We start from the raw sequence: 20,000 nt of genomic DNA, 5'->3' as shown, positions 1-20,000 counted from the left end.
GTAATGGACAATATTTTGCGTCAATTTTGCGATTTTCATAACAACAATGAGCCCATAAGAAAATTGGGTTAACAAACCTGCAAATAAGTGCGCGTCGCTTTCACCCTAAAGTAGCCATTTTTTGATATCATACGTTGTTATGACTATGTTGTGCGACTATATTATGGTCTTGTGGTATGACACTCGCTTTCGGATCAGGAGATCCTGGGTTCGAGCCTTGTTTGATGCATTGTTGAGTACTTGATAGAGGCTTTTTACTCACATTCTCTCATAGTAATCAGATGTAAATGAGCACTTGACCATTAACAGCGTGTCTCTGTCAGAAAAAAATGTAATTTCGCCTAACAGGCGTCATATTACGTCCAACGTGTTAAGTGTTGCTGTTGATCAGGGACCCTTTGTAAAGCGCTTGATCAACGTTTATTGGATATTGCGTTATATAATAGCTATGACCAGTTTATATTGACGCTCAGTATAGTAAAGTCCTTCATCGCCATTACACCCATGTAAAAGGAGTTTGTCCCGGTTTCTATTGCGTGAAAAGGTCAACTGCTCTGTACCCGTTGCGCTATTCAATGGCAAAGTACTTTCCACCGGATGTACTCCCTCGTGGATCTCCTACCTTGTCGTTGGTGGGGGAGCTTGAGGCATATCGGAGGCAAAGGAGTAATTCCGGTTGACCGTCACGAGACCATTCCGGATTTCGGGCCTATAACGGGCACGCTGATATGTGACTAATGGAGAATGACATCGGCCATCCCGGACTCCACACTGCTGTGTTCGTTTATTCTCAAGAGATCTTATTGCAGTTTTGGTTCCACTTTCTTTTTCTTTATTTGTTTAAGTTTTATTTTTAGCGTGGCCTTGACATTTCGGTGGTCACTGTTACAATCTGCGCTTGGAATAGTTGTTGCTTGCGTACGATATTACTGAATGGGTGTTGGACCAGAATAAAGTCTATCAGATTTTTACAAAGGCCACCTGGGTTATCCATGTCCACTTCTTTCTATCGTGGTTTTTAAACCATGTATTGACAATAGTAAGGTTTTCCGTTCTGCACAAGTCTTTCCCCTCTTTCATTTTTGGGGCGTTCTTGGATAAAGAAACCTCTACTGTGTCTTCAGATTATGAGAGAAGGAGAAGCTGCTTGCAAAGAGGCGAAAAGGGGGAAAGAGGGAGGCCAAGATAGTTTCTCAATCGAATTGATTGACGCCCTCGACGATCTGGGAATAGGCATTCTGATAAAAGCTTTTTACGTCATTTATGAAATGGGTGAACTGCCTAATGTTATACGACAATCGGTATTCATTACAACCCTCCCACCCCCCACCCCAACCCCCCCCCCACCCCCCCCCCCCCCCAAAAAAAAAAAAACCAAAACAAACCCAACAAACAAACAAGGAACTATTGACTGTGACCAACGCAGAACAATCAGAATAATGAGCGAGGCCACAAAAATTATATTAATAATACGTTAGAAAAAGCTGAGGAGCAAGATCTCCCCAGAGATAAGTGACGAGCAGTGTGGTTTTGTTAAAGAAAAGGGTACGGTAAATGCAATTTTTACATTAAAAACAATAATGCAACCGTCAATCGAAAAACAAAAATCACTTTATCTGTGATTCATTGATTATTCCAAAGCTTTTGATTCAGTAAAACACGAAGCATTCTTCAAAATCTTAGAAAAGATCGGATTAGACAGTAAAGACCTTCGATTTGTGAAAAACTTATACTGGAATCAAAGAGCGTGTGTCAAACTTGATAATGAAACATCGGGGTTCTTTAACATCGAGAAGAGAGTAAGACAAAGTGGTGTCTTATTACCGAACCTTTTTAACATATACAGTGAAATAATATTCAAAGGTATTGAAAATATAAAAGGCGTCGTCGTTGGGGGGGGGGGGGGGGGAGGGGTGGCAAAATATGAATAACATAAGATACGCAGACGATGGTACTCTGATAGTATACTCTCCAGAAATCGTGCAGGAATTTTTAGATAAACTGATGAGTAAAAGTGATGAGATGGGCCTGAAACTAAATATCAAGAATACCGAATTCATGGTGGTCTCAAAGAATGAAAACAACACGACCTTCCACATGTCACGTAAAAAGAGAGTCTATCAGGAGATAAAACAAAGAATAGCAATAGTAAAAAATGAGTTTCATAAATTGCGACCTGTTGTGTCAAACAACAACCTAAAGTTGAAGACCAGAATGAAAGTAGTCGAAACATATGTTATAAGTACCCTATTATTCGGCTGTGAAACGTGGACGCTTGACAAAGAATGTACGAGGAGGTTAGAGACATTTGAGATGTGGATGTATTAAAGAATGTTGAGGTTGTCATGGACAGACAAGTATACGAGCGAGGAAGTGTTGCGACGGTGAGAAAATGAAGAATATTTATAGATACAATCGGAAAGAGGAAGTAACGGTTTCTGGGACATGTGTGGAGAAGGGATGGAATAGAAAAGTTAGTAACATCTGGGATGATCGAAGGGAAGAGAGCTAGAGGAAGACAGAGAATGACATATTTAAATAACCTAAGAATGGCCAAAGTGATTTTAAAAGCAACACAGATTTCATGCGCACCACAGAGGATCGTGATTCATGGAGACATCTGACCGGCAACGTGCCTAAGAGTGCAAGCCACGATAGATAATGATGGATGGACAGAGGATCGTGATTCATGGAGACATCTGACCGGCAACGTGCTCAAGAGTACAAGCCACGATGGATAATGATGGATGGACATAGGATCGTGATACGTGGAGAGAGCTGAGCGGCAACGTGCTCAAGAGTGCAAGCTACGATGGATAATGATGGATGGACATAGGATCGTGATACGTGGACACAGTTGACCGGCAACGTGCTCAAGAGTGCAAGCTACGATGGATAATGATGGATGGACATAGGATCGTGATACGTGGAGACTGTTGACGGGCAACGTGCTCAAGAGTGGAAGCTACGATGGATAATGATAGATGGACATAGGATCGTGATACGTGGAGACAGCTGAGCGGCAACGTGCTCAAGAGTGCAAGCTACGATGGATGATGACGATGAGGAATGTGAGGAAATAGTCTAGATATTCAATGTTGTCGAAATATACTGTTGATTTTAAACTCAGGAAATTTAACGTGAATTAATTGAACCTCAATTGGAAGAGAAAACAAACAAACAACAAAAACAAAACAAAAAAACGTATGTTATCTGTCAACCACTCAGATGTCAAATTTTATTGCTCTTGTTATTTTCACCTTGTATATAATTTTCAAAATCTGTTTGATTAATGGCTGCTTAATACGGATTGCACTCGTCGGGTTTCTATTCGTTTTATTCCATGTACTCTTCACAGTTGCTGACGTCACGGTTAAATACGTTTTCGTCAATGGCACCAATCTTAAGGTTTCTCCAGATCGTACTGTATACGTCTGTGATATCTGTCCAGCCAAATTTCTCTTGTCATCAAAGGGTGATAGTTCTCGTCCAATGTCATTTCTATTCTTGTTTTGGGATCCGTGTTGTATGCCCATGTCCTAACACCCTGTGTGACGACACAAAACAAGGAATAAATGACTTAAATAAATTATTAAACAACTGATTGAAACAACAGAGTCATGTTCTTAAGTCAGTTCACACTCGATTGAACCCTCATAAGTTGGAGTACAAGTATGTTATTATTCCACCACTCTCCAGAAATAGTAACGCGTAATGATATTATGTTTACAATAATAATTTGTGACGTCAGATTATAAATTGTTAAATTTCACTTAGAATCAGATTCTTTAGAAAGAAGTATCATTTAAATGTTTTTAAAGATGTCTTTTATTCAGAGATGACAAAATCGGAATCGAGTGGGGGTAGAATAAAATATTTCTTACACTCTTGCGCTTTGGAATTAGAACTTTGTTCCCAACGCGCACTCGGAAGGTCGTACAGCGGTTGGGAACACGTCCGGAATTCCAAAAGGCAAGAGTGAAAGAATCGTATATTATAGTCAGATTTTTTATTAATGGCGCGTATTTTTCTGGTTTTTCTCAGCTGTCCCTCAATCAAAAGTTGTAAAAAATTGTGTCAATCTCTGACTCAATTTGTCTTAACGAAATCTAGATTTTGGACCGTATTGATGCCATATTAAAAAAGTTTTCTTCTTTAAGACCTATAGAAAACTACTTTAAAACAGCTGGCATAAAATTAGAGATTTTACACTGCAAAAGATGAAATCAAGTTGCGCACCACAAAGTATGAATGAATTCATCGTATTTCAAAAAAATCTTGTGCTGACGTAGTGAATATGTGTTCACGTCATACTTTTTTCCATTCCAAATAATAACAATTCGCTTTAAGTTTTGTAAACATACCACTTATGTAGTTTGTATTAAATTTTGAATTTATTATTTATGGCATATTATCTACATCATGTCGCAATTACCAAAGACTGATATGAAATCTCTTGCTTTAAATCATTTGAAATAGTGATTACATACTCAATATTGTCAAATTAACAAACACTGTTAATATAACTTTGACACATTTTTGTCTGTGCATGAACGTTTCAAATGGCCTTTAAAGGTTTTAAAAACATATTAGGCTCTTATCAACACGATACGGTACGATATCTCTATCGGTTCCACTCTCGTAAAGCTTCGAAAAGAAGTCTTCTTGTATCTATCGATAAGTCATTAAAGAGGACGGCAATGGTTTTGGAATTTCACAATCAACCAAAAGAAGATCGTTATCGAAATACGACAGAGAGATCACCAGTGTAGAACGACGTGACAGGAAAAGGATCATAGATAACTTTGATCTGGATATCATCCAAAGATGTATGGGTGAGCGTAAATATACATCCGAAAAAAAAATTGGACGTCTGATTATTCAAGCAGAAAAAGGACCATGGGTTCTGGACAGAGAATCATTGTTATTCTTGCAGGTGGTGATGATAATAGACATTTAAAAGGATGTCATGCCATTTTTTTCTTCTCTGCATCATCTGGAATATTATTCTGGGGTCAATGAAAATGTATTATAAGACTGACTAAATATCGTTTGCTGCCCTCCATTGAAGCACCCACTTAAAAGCTCCAACTTTGGCAAATATAAAAGCTGACATGATTTCATGGCTTCAACCAGACAGTACTACATATTCTATACTCCTTAGTAAAAAAAATAGAAATGAACCTGAAACAGCTTTCTAAGCAGACTGTCTAATCAGGGAGTTCTGACACGAGTTTGCGCAATTTCCCCCATATCACTGTGAGCGCAATCCAATCGAGGTCATTGGGCCTAAGTAGAGGGAAGATTGAGAGGAGGAACATCAAATTTACTCTCACCGAAGAGGGCAATAAATGATAAAGAGTAACAGAAGAAAAGGCATGCCTCAACCTTCGCAACTAGAGACAAATTACATTTCATTTGATAGAGTGATGCTCGGAATCTTTCTGTTGTCGTTTGATTTCTCCTTTTCATCATCCTCGTCATCAGACTGTGCTGATGGGTGTGTCCGAAATTTCTTGGTTGTTGTTGTTGTTGTTGTTGTTGTTATGGTTGTTGTAGTTGTTGTTGTTGTAGTTGTTGTTGTTGTTGTTGTTGTTGTTGTTGGCGTTGTTGTTGTTGTTGTTGTTGTTATTGTTGAACACATATTTGTTGAGACACTGTCTCATAATTGATGAATTTTTACTTTTGACCATCTACAAAATTTATGTAATCCTCTTTGGCATAAACACAAGCTATTTCTCAAACTTTTGCAATCAAAATTATATTGGAAGCGTGTTATGTTCATTTTCGTTTGTATTCACCAGTAACGTGTATTGATAGTTATAAAATGTAGATGTCTGATAGTTAATAATTGGCATTCGTTGCTTCATATTCAAATACTGCACGTATATCGTTTAAGCTTCAATTAACCGAACACTCCAGTTTAACGAATTCCTTCAAAATGGATATGCGGAAAATTCATAATTTTGATAATGTAAATCTTCTATAGAGCAGTAAAGTTAGGTGCCCCAAACGTAAACAAGGTCTAGAAGCACGTGGCAGACCACATGTTCCTGTCTTGACAGCTCACGTTCCAATGTAAATTATAGAAAAAAATAACCTTTAAAATTTGGCTGTTAGGTGGCAAAAGAAACACATATTCATAAATACTCGATCACGAGTCAAATAATATCTAAAATTGAATTTTTTATTAAACAAATAGTAAAATTTACCACAAATTACTGTCGGTTTATTTTTAGACCACGGTCATGGTAATTTTCCAAAATCAATGCGCTTGTGTGAACAAAACGAGAATTATTCGGAGCTGATTTTCAGAATAATTTAGCCTTATATTATTATTTTCTGCAGCTGTTAGATTTTATGTAAACATATTTTCAATACTGAAAGTGTATTGCCTACAACTCAAACTACAAAATTGGGAGACCTATATTGTGCGTAAGTTATTCCGGTCCCTAACGAAAATCACTAGCAACTTGTTATTGTTTACGTTTGGGGCACCTAATTTTACTGCTCTATAGTATTGTATATTTGATATAACACAAACAGAAAAAATATTCATACGCTGACATTTTTGAAATTGGATAAAAAGCCACATATACGTATTGTCAGGTCTGACAACCCAATTCCTTATGGGCTCATTGTTGTCATGGAAATCTCAAAAACTGACCCAAATATTGTTCATTACAACAATGTTAAATTAGGCCCATAATTGCGTTCGGATGTCAGACCTGCACATATGGATACGTCGATAAAAAGACAAAAGACGAGGTTTCCAAAATTCTATTTTTAGAAATTCCATATAGAGCAGTAAAGTTAGGTGCCCCATACGTAAACAATAACAAGTTGCTAGTGATTTCCGTTAGGGACCGGAACAATTTACGCACAATATAGGTCTCCCAATTTTGTAGTTTGAGTTGTAGGCAATACACTTTCAGTATTGAAAATATGTTTACATAAAATCTAACAGTTGCAGAAATAATAAATAAGGCTAAATTATTATGAAAATCAGGCTCCGAATAATTCTCGTTTTGTTCACACCAGCGCAATAATTTGCCTGGTCTAAAAATAGATAGACTGTAACTTTTGATAAATTTTAGAAAATTTTACCTTTTGTTCCATAAAATATCCATATCTAGACATTATTTGATGCATGATCGAGTATTTATGAATATGTGTTTCTTTTGCCACCTAACAGCCAAATTTTAAAGGTTATTTTTTTCTATTATTTACATTGGAACGTGAGCTGTCAAGACAGGAACATGTGGTTTGCCACGTGCTTCTCGACCTTTGTTTACGTTTGGGGCACCTAACTTTACTGCTCTATAATCCGTAGACTTGGAGGAATGTAATAATAATAATAAATGGCATTTATATAGAGCTTTACCCCGTTGTCACAGGCTCTAAGCGCTTTACAGTGATATAAAACAAAACATATTACAGTGAGACAAGTGTGAAGGAAACGTGATACGAATTCAATTTAACAACAACAAAATATGAAAATAATATTGCAACATTATGACGTAAAAAGATAAAACTTTAAGCGAGATTTTGAACGTTGTCAACGAATCCGAGCATCTCACGTGTGACGGGAGGAGAGTTCCAAAAATGGGGGGCCGAAAATTGAAAAGGCTGTTCACCTATTTTACGCAATGGCTTAGGTTTGACAGGATTGATTGGTCATTGCTTGACCTCAAGTTTCTATTGGGGACATATATGTTTAGAAGGTCTTTATATAGGAGGACTGTTCGTGCTCAGGGATTTGTAGACAACAGTACAAATTTATAGGCAACTCTTTTTTTAACAGGAAGCCAATGTAACTCACGGAGAAGAAGAGTTGCTGACGGGTATTTTTTGTTATTGCGTACAATGAGCCTGGCTGCGTTATTTTGAGCAACCTGAAGTTTGCTAATTTTGTCTTTAGTTAAATTCGCCCAAAGGGAGTTACAATAGTCCAATTTAGATAAAACCAAGGAATTAATTAAAAGTTCTGTTATATGCTTCGGTATTAAATTACGAATTTTGCTTATTTTTTCATTTCTATGTACATAGATTGTATGGTGTTATTCACGTGGCTTGTCATGGAAAGATCTTTTATCAATGATGACGCCAAGGTTTTTTGCTTTATTTGAAAATTCTATTGTGCATTTCCGAGAGTAATTAGTGATTTATTTGCCTGTTTAAGGATACTCGGTCTTCCACACATTAAAATCTCAGTTTTACTATCATTTAATTTTAACTTATTGTGGTACATCCAAGATTTAATCTCATTAAAACAGCTCGTAATTCGTTGTATTAAGAACTGTAAATTACTAAGGGGTGCTGAATCATATATTTGCGTATCATCTGCATAAAATGAAACTCAGATTGAATCTGGATATCACACTAAAAGGGGCTGCATATTACAGTAAAAAGGACAGGGCCAAGAACAGAGCCTTGTGGCACTCCAAAATTTAGTAATACTTGTTCTGACTGAACACCATTCACCACGACAGTCTGCCATCGATCCTGTAAATATGATGTAAACCATTTAAGGGCAATTCCTTTTATGCCGAACGTATTTTCTAGTCTTCTTAACAAAATGTCATGGTCAATGGTGTCAAAGGCAGCTGAAAGATCTAAAAGGCATAATACATTGATATGTTAGCATCAGCATTACATAACAAGTCATTAAAGATTTTAAGAAGCGCCGTTTCAGTACTGTGTTGATGTTTGTAGGCTGACTGAAAGGGTTGTTCCAAACTGTTGTTCTTAAGATGAGATGTTAATTGTGTAAGAACTACCTTCTCCAAAAGTTTTGACAAAAAAGGTAAATTTGATACAGGACGATAATTGTTTAATATATTGTGGTCCAGTGATGGTTTCTTCAGAAGTGGTTTGACGAGGGCACTTTTAAAGCACGATGGAACTTCGCCAGTCAGTATGGATGTATTTATGATTGATGTAATGGATGGTAATAATGTATCGATGGAGCTGGCCAAAAGCTGTGCTGGTAGGGGATCAAGGTCGCAGGATTTAATGGGGCTTTTTTATCAACTCGTTTATGAAACTAGGTGAAACTGGTTGGAACTTGTCTAAAAGGGGTACCACAGAATGTATTTGTATCTATAAATGGTTCATGCCGATCTAGTTCTGAACGAATGTTATGGATTTTGTCTTTTAAAAAGTTGACAAATGTGTCTGGCAAGTCTCTTTGATTGGTTGTAGATGGTAATGAAGTGCATCTTTCACGTCCAAGTAGATCATTGCAGATGTTAAAAAATTGTTTACAAGATTTAGAAGTTTCAAATTTTGAAAGAAAATACGTGGTCTTTGCCTTTTTTATGTTGTCTTCCAGGCACGAAATGCGCTCTTGAATATTTCACGATGAATCATGAGGCCTGATGTTTTCAGCAGTCTTTCTGCTCTCCGACACTTGGTTTTAGCTTCTTTAACGTCCGACGTATACCACGGAGCATACTTGCGGTTGGTGACAGTCCTTGTTTGGAATGGCGCATGTTTGTCAAGCGTTTCAATGAGACAACTATTTCACTGGTCTGGAGAAATAATTGAATTTTTAGTAAGTTTTGTTTCTAAATCGCCTCTGAAATTGTCCAAATTAATGCCTTTAATGTTTCTGGTTGATGTGGTGGTGGTTTCTTGGCATGGTTTTGAAACGTCAAGATTGAAAGAAATGAGGGAGTGGTCCGAAAAGGGGAGATAATCGACGGTGGCGTTGGTTTTTTGGAACTCTGAATTTTCTACAATTACCCAATCTAAAATAGACCAGCAGAGTGGGTTGGCGTTGTTACGATCTGGCACATGTTGTTCTCTGATAATGACTCGTGCAATTTGGCGGTGTCTGTGACGTTGTCGAAGTGAAAATTAAAGTCGCCGAGTATAATTGAATGGCCAGGACGCGTGTGTTGCAAAGTTAGCATCTCGTTGATTTCCTTCCTAACATCAGGTAATTTTATTTTGTTTTTCTTGTTTGCTGGCGGTCGGTAGATGCAGTTGAAGTTGTATCTTGTATTCTGGAGGGATAATCTAAGATCAATGGCCTCCATTGTTTTGCAGCGCATTTCGATGATTTCCACATGTTTACATAATTTTGTTTTATAAAATACGCCAATGCCACCCCCTCGCTGATCTTTCCTTGGATACGATCTAAATTGGTACCCAGGGGGTGTCATAGCTTTTCAACTGGGTCGTCTCCAGACTGTGAGAGCCATGTCTCTACTATAAATAGAATATCGAAGTTCTTCTCCGTTAATAAATCGTTTAATTCTTCGGTTTTGTTACGGCAGGACTGTGCATTCAGAAGACCAATAACAATGTTATTGTTGTCGTTTGTGAAACTGTTTGTGGTTGGTACAGTTACAAGTGTTGGTGGTGGACGGGGGTTTGTGTGGGGGCGGGGTGGACGACGAGTTGTTACCATTGAGATGTTATGTTGTTTCCGTTTGCCTCCCCGAGGCCTGTACTTATTAATATTATTGTAAAAAATCGGATTACTTGAGCTAAAAATCGCAGCTGGAATGTGACGTTGTTTACGTTTACCGCCTCGAGGCCTGTTGTAAAAATCAGATGTTGAATAAAAGTGTTCACAATTATTAAAATAATGATGGTGGTAAATCACGGCTAAAAATAAGGTGAACAATGTTCGTAAGAGTGCGGCGGCCATTAAGTGACTGTGTAAAAATCTTTTAAAACTTACAGTTTCCATGATAAAATACAGAATTATACAGTAGTCCTTTCTTAAGAATTGATAAAAACTATACAATAAGAAACAGTATGTTTTAACGAGTCCAACGAAGTAAAAATGTCCAGGTATCAATATGTAGAAATCACAAAACAATTAAAATACACCAGAGCACACAACGACACGTCTTGCCTGTTAGGCGTGTTTACAATACAATGTGTACATTAAGGGACAATAAAATATTACATTGTATTCTCTCTTAAATTCTCTCCTCGATTTTGTTTAATAAAACCGTGTGAAATTGAATGTAAGCTTCAATTAAATATACGAAAACATATCAAATGGACGTTTCGGCTTTCCACTTTTATCAACAAAACAGAATGAATGAAGGACTACAGACGAATGAGATAGTGGCGTTGTTAACAACGCAACTACCACATTATATCATGTTATCTGTTGTCGTATATTAAAATGAAGCTTACATTCAATTTCACATTGTTATTTATTTCTACGAGCTTCGAGTGGAAACATTTACATTAAATAAAATCACATTCCTAAAGACAATCATCATAAGTATTGATATTTTCAGATGACAATGAATCGTTTTAAACAAATGTGCATCACTTTTGATGGTTTTGTATGAGTTTCTCATTCTAGCTGATATTCAGATCAGTTATTTGACAGTATTGCACCTGTATTCAAATAAAAATGGAAGATACTGAATATGCCATAGCGCACTTGTTGTTTGTTCGTTTGTTTGTGTATGTGTGTGTGTGTGTGTGTTTTTTTTTTTTCTTCTATTTTATTTTATTCAATTTGTTGTATCTTTTTGTGGCGTATTTTTTTGTTTGTTCATTTTTTGTTTGTCTTTTTATTTATTTATTTATTTATTTATTGTTTGTTTTGTTTTTGTTTTTGTTTTATTTTTGATAAGTGCCTTTTTGTAGTTGCTTAATATACAATTTTCCTACCTCCTGGTTGCTGAATTTACGTGGATTAACTAATTCTGTAGCTGTTTCAGGGATGCATCTTTCATAGAATGCATAGCCTCTGAGAGGCGTCCAGTCGCAGTATGAGGCATTCACGAACGTGTACATTTTCAACTCATTCTTAATGATAAGTAAGTCCCAAAACGGGGCCGTGACGTAAATCAGTTGATTCTCTAGATCAGCTGTTACATTAAATACAACATTTGTCTCTTGGATCACGCCAGTAACGGTGAAATACTCGGGCATGCAGATCTTTTGGGTGGGTTGGGCTAAGGTCAAACATCCGATGATGGTTGTAACCACGATGACGACGACGGTAACAAATTGCTGCATTTTCTTCTTGGGGATGAAGCTGTAAGAATTACAAATGAAATGGAAATAAAAGAAAACCCTGGCCAAACTCGTCAATTTGATTTGGTGTCCACATGAACTTGATGAAAACGAAAAGCAATAACAATAGTGATGATGATGACGATGATGATTGTTATGATGATAATAATAATAATAATAATAATAATAATAATAATAATAATAATAATAATGATAATAATAATAATAATAATAATAATAATAATAATAATAATAATATAATAATAATAATAATAATAATAAAATAATAATAATAATAATAATAATGATACTAATAATAATAATAATAATAATAATAATAATAATAATAATAATAATAATAATAATAATAATAATATTGATGATAATAATATTGATAATAATAATAATAGTAATAATAATAATAATAATAATAATAATAATAATAATAATAATAATAATAATAATAATAATAATAATAATAATATATAATAATAATATTGATGATAATAATATTGATAATAATAATAATAATAGTAATAATAATAATAATAATAATAATATAATAATAATAATAATAATAATAATAATAATGAGAATAATAATAATTATTATTATAATAATAATAATGATAATAATAATAATAATAATAATAATAATGATAATAATAATAATAATAATAATAATAATAATAATAATAATAATAATAATAATAATAATAATAATAATAATAATAATAATAATAATAATAACAATAATAATAATGATAATAAAATAATAATATAATAATAATAATAATAATAATAATAATAATAATAATAATAATAAGAAGAAGAAGAAGAAGAAGAAGAAGAAGAAGAAGAAGAAGAAGAAGAAAGAAAAGAAGAAGAAGAAGAAGAAGAAGAAGAAGAAGAAGAAGAAGAAGAAGAAGAAGAAGAAGAAGAAGAAGAAGAAGAAGAAGAAGAAAAAGAAGAAGAAGAAGGAGAAGAAGAAAAGCAAAATCATAGATAAACGCCATTGAAATTAAATGTTGAGTTAAATCATGTTATCTAGGCCTACCATACAACAATTTTACCTTTACTTTTACCATTGCTTTTATGTTCATGTCATCTGATCCTAACACACAACATTTTTACCTTTGGTTTTACCATTGCTTTCATGTTCATCTCATCTGATCCTACCACACAAAAATTTTACCTTTAGTTTTACCATTGTTATCATGTTCATGTCATTTACTATATTATTACTCTATAAAATAATGTTATAACGTTTATTTATTCATTCATTTTTTATTATTCACGTTTGTAAAACCAATATCTTTATGGATGAAGAAAGTATGTTATTTATTTATTTATTTATTTATTTATTTATTTATATATCTGATATTATGAATATAACATTACAAACTTGTAATAAAAAACTTACTTGGTACTGTCAAGGCTGTGAGAGAAAAGGACTGCCCTCGATTCATAACTGTCAAACACTCACACCCACCCACACCCACCCACCCACACACATACACACACACACATCAAACGCATACACACATACACATACTTTCACACATCACGCCACACACCATACAAACACTCTGACACGATTACGTGTCCATTATGTTTGGCGTTTTAAGTCCGTTATTTAAAGACAAGCTTATCAGTGTCGTTATTCAATTAAATTGCTTTTTTCTAAATTCATTTCTCAAGACTAAGTAGTGAACAGTAAAGTAATGGGAACTGAATACACACCTTGTGTAAATTATCTGGTTCCAGAGTGATGGCATCTTATTTTCTGGTCTAAATATATTCTGGTTGTCAATAAAGACATTCCATCCTCGATCTTTTACGTCCCGTAATCCTTAGAATCTGTTTATAAATACTGCAACTAAAATATCATACCACCTTATGATTCAATATGTAACCTATTCTTCATTAGCCCTCCATACACACTTCCATTGATTATGTAGCCAGAAAAGTGCAGGATGAATTCCACTGGTTGGCTGCTAAAGCTAGAATTGATTATAAAATTGCAATGCTTTGTTTTAACTCACTCAATCCTAGAGATTATTGCTGTTTTTCAAAAATGGAAAAAATGTATTAAAATGAGCATATACATAGAGATAGTTTTATTCAACTATCATGAGCATGCAAAAACTAAAAACATTAGCTTTGATACTACGCCTATAATTTGTCTCAGAAAAATGTAATAAATAGACATGGGGTAAAAGTAACCCAGGTAAACTACGGATATAGTCGGTGTTAGGGTTGAATGAGTTAACTAAAAACGATTGCTCACCTTTTTATCTGAAGGATTTTATAAATGATTATATCCCATCTCGTAATTTAAGGTCGTGTGATCAGCATCTTTTGCGCACCACAATAAAGAGGAACACAAAGTCAAAAGACAGAACATTATATTGCGTAACTCCAAAAGTGTGGAATTCTCTGCCATTAAATCTGAGTTCTAGCTTTACTGATTCTGAAGCAGTTTTAAAAACGAAAATTATAGAGTCATCTCTTTCTGTTATATTTAGATAGTATGTATAACGAACCAATTTATTTATTCATTTATTATTTTATTATAAAAAAAATAGATTAAAGTTTTAAAAGAATGGATCAGCAATCTTTATCATATACCACATGTTGAATTACATTATTTTTGTTGTGTCACCTCAAAGAACATATTTACCCCAATTTACATTTTAAAAATAATTCCGTATTCTCATCTTTTCAATATTGTTTGATATTATGATACTAATTTTTAATGATATTTAATTTGTTATTATTATTATTATTATTATTATTATTATTATTATTATTATTATTATTATTATTATTATTATTATTATTATTATTATTATTATTATTATTATTATTATTATCATCATCATTATCATTATCGTCATTATTATTATTATTATTTTTCTTCTTCTTCTTCTTCTTCATCTTAGTTTTCTGGCCAAAACTTTTAATACCGTTTTATCCAGAGACAGGCAGAGAGTGCGGCTATGTGGTCTAGTGGTATGACACTCGCTTTCGGATCGGAAGGTCCTGGGTTCGAGCCTCGCGCTCGGCGTATAGTTGAGTCCTTGGAAAAGGCTCTTTACTCACATTCTCTCACCGTACTCAGGTGTAAAATGAGTACCTGGTCGTTAACAGCGTTGTCTTACATGTTAAATGTTGCTGTTGACCAGGGACCCCTTGTAAAGCGCTTTGAGCACCTTTAGTGGATATTGCTCTATATTAAAGCTCAATTTAATTTAAATTAAATTAAATTTATTTTTATTTTTCTTCTTCTTCTTCTTTTTCTTATTCTTCTTCTCCTTCTTCTTTTTGTTCTTCTTCTTCTCCTTCTTCCTCTTTGTTCTTCTTCTCCTCCTCCTTCGTTTTGTTCTTCTTCTCCTCCTCCTTCCTCTTCTTGTTCTTCTTCTTCTTCTTCTTCTTCTTCTTCTTCTTCTTCTTCTTCTTCTTCTTCTTCTTCTTCTTCTTCTTCTTCTTCTTCTTCTTCTTCTTCTTCTCACCCTTCTTCTTCTCGTTCTTCTTCTTCTTCTTCTTCTTCTTCTTCTTCTTCTTCTTCTTCTTCTTCTTCTTCTTCTTCTTCTTCTTCTTCTTCTTCTTCTTCTTCTTCTTCTCCTCCTCCTCCTCCTCCTTCTTCATGGAGGATACGAAATGAACATCCGATGTCTTTATGAATCAAGCAATGATAATTATTCTTTCATTTTGAACTGTTCATTTTTTTTTCTCTCTTGTCGCTTTAATAAAGGAAGAAATAGGTTTGTTAATCCTGCAAAATTTCAGACAATCCGTGGAGAATATTTTTGGCTTTCACCCGATGTGTACATCTATGCAGGTCTGACATCCAAACCCACTTATGGGCCTAGTTTGATATTGTTGTAATGGACAATATTTTGCGTCAATTTTGAGACTTCCATGACAACAATAAGCCCATAAGGAATTTGGGTTATCAGACCTACAAATAAGGCACGCCGCTTTCACTCAATAGTGGCAATTTTTTGATATTATACGTTCTTATGACTATGTTGTGCGGCTATATTATGGTCTTTTGGTATGCCACTCGCTTTGGGATCGGGACATCCTGGGTTCGAGCGTTGTTCGACGCATAGTTGAGTCCTTGATATAGGCCCCTTCCAGGGACCTCTTGTAAAGCGCTTTGAGCACCTTTAGTGGATATTGCGCTATATAAAAGCTATGACCAGTTTATATTGACGCTCAGTATAGTAAAGTCCTTCATAGCCATTAAGCCCGTGTAATCGGAGTTTATCCCGGTTTCTATTACGTGAATCGGGTCCGCCGGATGTACTGCTTCGTGGATCTCCTAGTTTGTCGTTGGTGGGGGAGCTTGAGGCATATCGGGGGCAAAGGAGAAATTCCGGTTGACCGTCACGAGACCATCCCGGATTTCGGGCCTATAGCGGGCGCCTTGAATGGCTCGCCTTGATATGTGACTAATGGAGATCCAACCCGGTGCCCGAATGGCCTCGGTCATCCCGGGTTGTACATAGTTGTGTTCGTTTGTTCTTAATAGATCTTATTGCTGTTTTGGTTCCACTTTCTTTTTCTTTATTTGTTTAAGTTTTAGTTTAAGATTTTTAGCGTGGCCTTGACGGGGTCGGTGGTCACTGTTACGATCTGCCCTTGGAATAGTTTTTGCTTGCGTACGATATTACTGAATCGATGTTGGACCAGAATAAAGTCTGATTTTTTAAAAAAAGGCCACCTGGGTTATCCATGCCCACTTCTTTCTATCGTGGTTTTTAAACCATGTATTGACAATGGTAAGGTTTTCCGATCTGCACCAGTCGACAAGTCTTTCCCCTCTTCCATTTTTGGGGCGTGCTTGGATAAAAAACCTCTACTGTGAACACGGGTCCCCAGATTATGCGAGAAGTTGCTTGAAAAAAGAGGTGAAAAGAGGGAAAGTGGGAGGCCAAGATAGTTTCTCAATAGAATTGATTGACTCCCTCGCCGATCTGGAAATAGACATTCTGATAAAAAGCCTTTAAAGTCATATATGAAAAGGGTGAACTGCCTAATGTTTTAAGACAATCGGTATTCATTGCCATCCCCCAACAAACAAGGAACTGTTGACTGTGACAAACACAGAACAATCAGCATAATAAACCAGGCCATAAAAATTATGTTAAGAATACTTTTGAAAAGAATGAGGAGCAAGATCTCTCCAGAGATAAGTGACTAGCAGTTTGGTTTTGTTAAAGAAAAGGGAACGGTAAATGAAATTTTTACATTGAAAATAATAATGCAACGGTCAATCGAAAAACAAACTTATTTTATATATGCTTCATTGATTATTCCAAAGCTTTTGATTCAGTAAAACACGAAACATTCTTCAAAATCTTAGAAAAGATCGGCGTAGATACTAAAGACCATCGAATTGTGAAAAACTTATACTGGAATCAAATAGCGTGTGTCATACTTGATAACTAAACATCGGACTTCTTTGAAATCGAGAAGGGAGTACAACCAGGTTATGTCTTATCACCGGACCTTTTAAACATATATAGTGAAATGATATTCAAAGAAATTGAATTGAAAATATGAAAGGCGTCGTCGTTGGGGGTGGGCAGAATATGAATAACATAAGGTACGCAGACGATGGTACTCTGATGGCCTACTATCCGGAAAACGTGCAGACATTTTTTGATATACTGTTGTGCAAATGCGAAGACATGGGCCTGAAACTAAATGTTAAGAAAACCGAAACCATGATGGTCTCAAAGAATGACAACAACACGACCTTCCCCTTGTCAAGCAAAGGCGAGTCAATCAAACAAGTAAAGAAATGTAAATATTTAGGCACTTTCATTACCCATGACGCACGTGACATAGAGGATATAAAACAAAGAATAGCGTTAGAAAAAAATGGGTTTCATAAAAAGCGACACAACAACCTAAAGTTGAAGACCAGAATGAAAGTAGTGGAAACATATGTTATAAGTACCCTTTTATACGGTTGTGAAACGTGGACGCTTGACAAAGAATGTACTAGGAGGTTAGAGACATTTGAGATGTGGATGTATAAAAGAATATTGAGGTTATCATGGACAGACAAGTATACGAATGAGAAAGTGTTGGCGCAGATGAGAAAAAGGAATAATTTTTATGGATACCATCAGAAAGAGGCAGTTACGGTTTCTGGGACATTTTTTGAGAAGGGATGGGATAGAAAAGTTGGTAACATCTGGGATGATCGAAGAAAAGAGAGCTAGAGGAAGGCAGAGAATGACATATTTAAATAACCTAAGAATGGCCAGAGTGGTTTAAAAAGCTACACAGATTCCATGCGCACCACAGAGGATCGTGATTCATGGAGACATCTGACCGGCAACGTGCTCAAGAGTACAAGCCACGATGGATAATGATGGATGGACAGAGGATCGTGATACGTGAAGACAGCTGACCGGCAACGTGCTCAAGAGTACAAGCCACGATGGATAATGATGGATGGACAGAGGATCGTGATACGTGGAGACAGCTGACCGGCAACGTGCTCAAGAGTACAAGCCACGATGGATAATGATAGATGGACAGAGGATCGTGATTCATGGAGACATCTGACCGGCAACGTGCTCAAGAGTACAGGCCACGATGGATAATGGTGGATGGACATAGGATCGTGATACGTGGAGATAGCTGATCGGCAAGCCACAATTCACAATGGGTGATGACGATGAGGAATGTGAGGAAATAGTCTAGATATTCAAATGTTGTGAAAATATACTGTTGATTTTAAAATCATGAAATTTAACGTGAATTAATTGAACCTCAATTGGAAGAGAAAAAAACCAAAATAAAACAAAACGTATGTAATCTGTCAACCACTCAGATGTCAAATTTTATTGCTCTCGTTATTTTCACCGTGTATATAATTTTCAAAATCTGTTTGATTAATGGCTGCTTAAAACGGATTATACTCGTCATGTTTCTATTCGTTTTATTCCTTGTACTCTTTACAGTTGCTGACGTCACGGTTAAATACGTTTTCATCAATGGCACCAATCTTAAGTTTTCTCCAGATCGTAGTGTATACTTCTGTGATATCTGGGTTGTCCTGCAAAATTTCTCTTGTCATCAAAGGGTGATAGTTCTCGTCCAATGTCATTTCTATTCTTGTTTTGGGATCCGTGATGTATGCCCATGTCCTAACACCCTGTGTGACGACACAAAACAAGGAATAAATGAGTTAAATAAATTATTAAACAACTGATTGAAACAATATAGTCATGTGCTTAAGTCAGTTCACACTCGTTTGAACTCTCATAAGTTGGAGTACAAATAAGTTATTATCCCATCACTCTCCATAAGTTGTGACGTCAGATTATAAATCGTTAAATTTCACTTAGAATCAGATTCTTTAAAAAGAAGTATCATTTAAATGTTTTTAAAGATGTCTTTTATTCAGAGATGACAAAATCGGAATCTAGTGGGGGTAGAATAAAATATTTCTTACACTCTTGCGCTTTGGAATTCGAACTTTGTTCCCAACGCGCACTTGGAAGATCGTGCAGCGGTTGGGAACACGTCCGGAATTCCAAAAGGCAAGAGTGAAAGAATCGTATATTAGTATTATATATGTGAAATAACATAAACAGAAAAAATATTCATACGCTGACATTTTGCAATTGGATAAAAAGCCACATATACTTATTTTCATGTCTGACAACCTAATTCCTTATGGGCTCATTGTTGTCAGGGAAATCTCAAAAACTGACGCAAAATATTGTCCATTACAACAATGTTAAACTAGGCCCATAATTGCGTTCGGATGTCAGACCTGCACATATGGATACGTCGATAAAAAGACAAAAGACGAGGTTTCCAAAACTCTATTTTTAGAAATTTCATTTTTTTACAAAATGAAAATCCGTAGACTTGGACGAATGTGTACATTAAGGGACAATAAAATATTACATTGTATTCTCTCTTATATTCTCTCCTCGATTTTGTTAAATAAAACCGTGTGAAATTGAA

General features: G+C 35.4%; 2 protein-coding genes across 2 annotated transcripts in view; both read right to left on the bottom strand.

The window, feature by feature from the left end:
- Positions 1-3,209: 3,209 nt before the first annotated feature.
- Positions 3,210-13,557, bottom strand: LOC144969621 (uncharacterized). Its single transcript, XM_078908761.1, has 3 exons — positions 13,420-13,557; positions 11,650-12,019; positions 3,210-3,547 (listed from the first exon to the last, which is right to left on the bottom strand). The coding sequence occupies exons 2-3, from the start codon at positions 11,998-12,000 to the stop codon at positions 3,404-3,406; spliced, it is 495 nt and encodes a 164-aa protein (XP_078764887.1). The 5' UTR covers positions 12,001-12,019; positions 13,420-13,557; the 3' UTR covers positions 3,210-3,403.
- Positions 13,558-18,846: 5,289 nt separating this feature from the next.
- LOC144969620 (uncharacterized) overlaps positions 18,847-20,000 on the bottom strand; it is a 2,196-nt gene continuing 1,042 nt past the window's right edge. The window contains exon 2 of the mRNA XM_078908760.1: positions 18,847-19,179. Within this exon, the coding sequence (XP_078764886.1) occupies positions 18,964-19,179 (216 nt within the window). The 3' untranslated portion in view covers positions 18,847-18,963. The remainder of the gene's footprint in view (positions 19,180-20,000) is intronic.

The sequence above is a fragment of the Berghia stephanieae genome, chromosome 3, assembly GCF_034508935.2.
Source record: "Berghia stephanieae isolate SIO BIC M18660-M18661 chromosome 3, UCSD_Bste_1.3, whole genome shotgun sequence".
NCBI lineage: Eukaryota > Metazoa > Mollusca > Gastropoda > Nudibranchia > Aeolidiidae > Berghia > Berghia stephanieae.
The sequence above is the reverse complement of the archived record's forward strand: the minus strand, read 5'-3'. Positions and strand labels throughout refer to the sequence as shown.

What these genes read in the sequence shown, in the direction of transcription:
- LOC144969621 (XM_078908761.1), bottom strand. Translation starts at nt 12,000, where the DNA reads ATGCAGCAATTTGTTACCGTCGTCGTCATCGTGGTTACAACCATCATC. An exon ending in GTAAATTCAGCAACCAGGAG is followed by an intron (nt 3,548 to 11,649) that starts GTAGGAAAATTG and finishes GTCGTCACACAG; the next exon opens with GGTGTTAGGACATGGGCATA.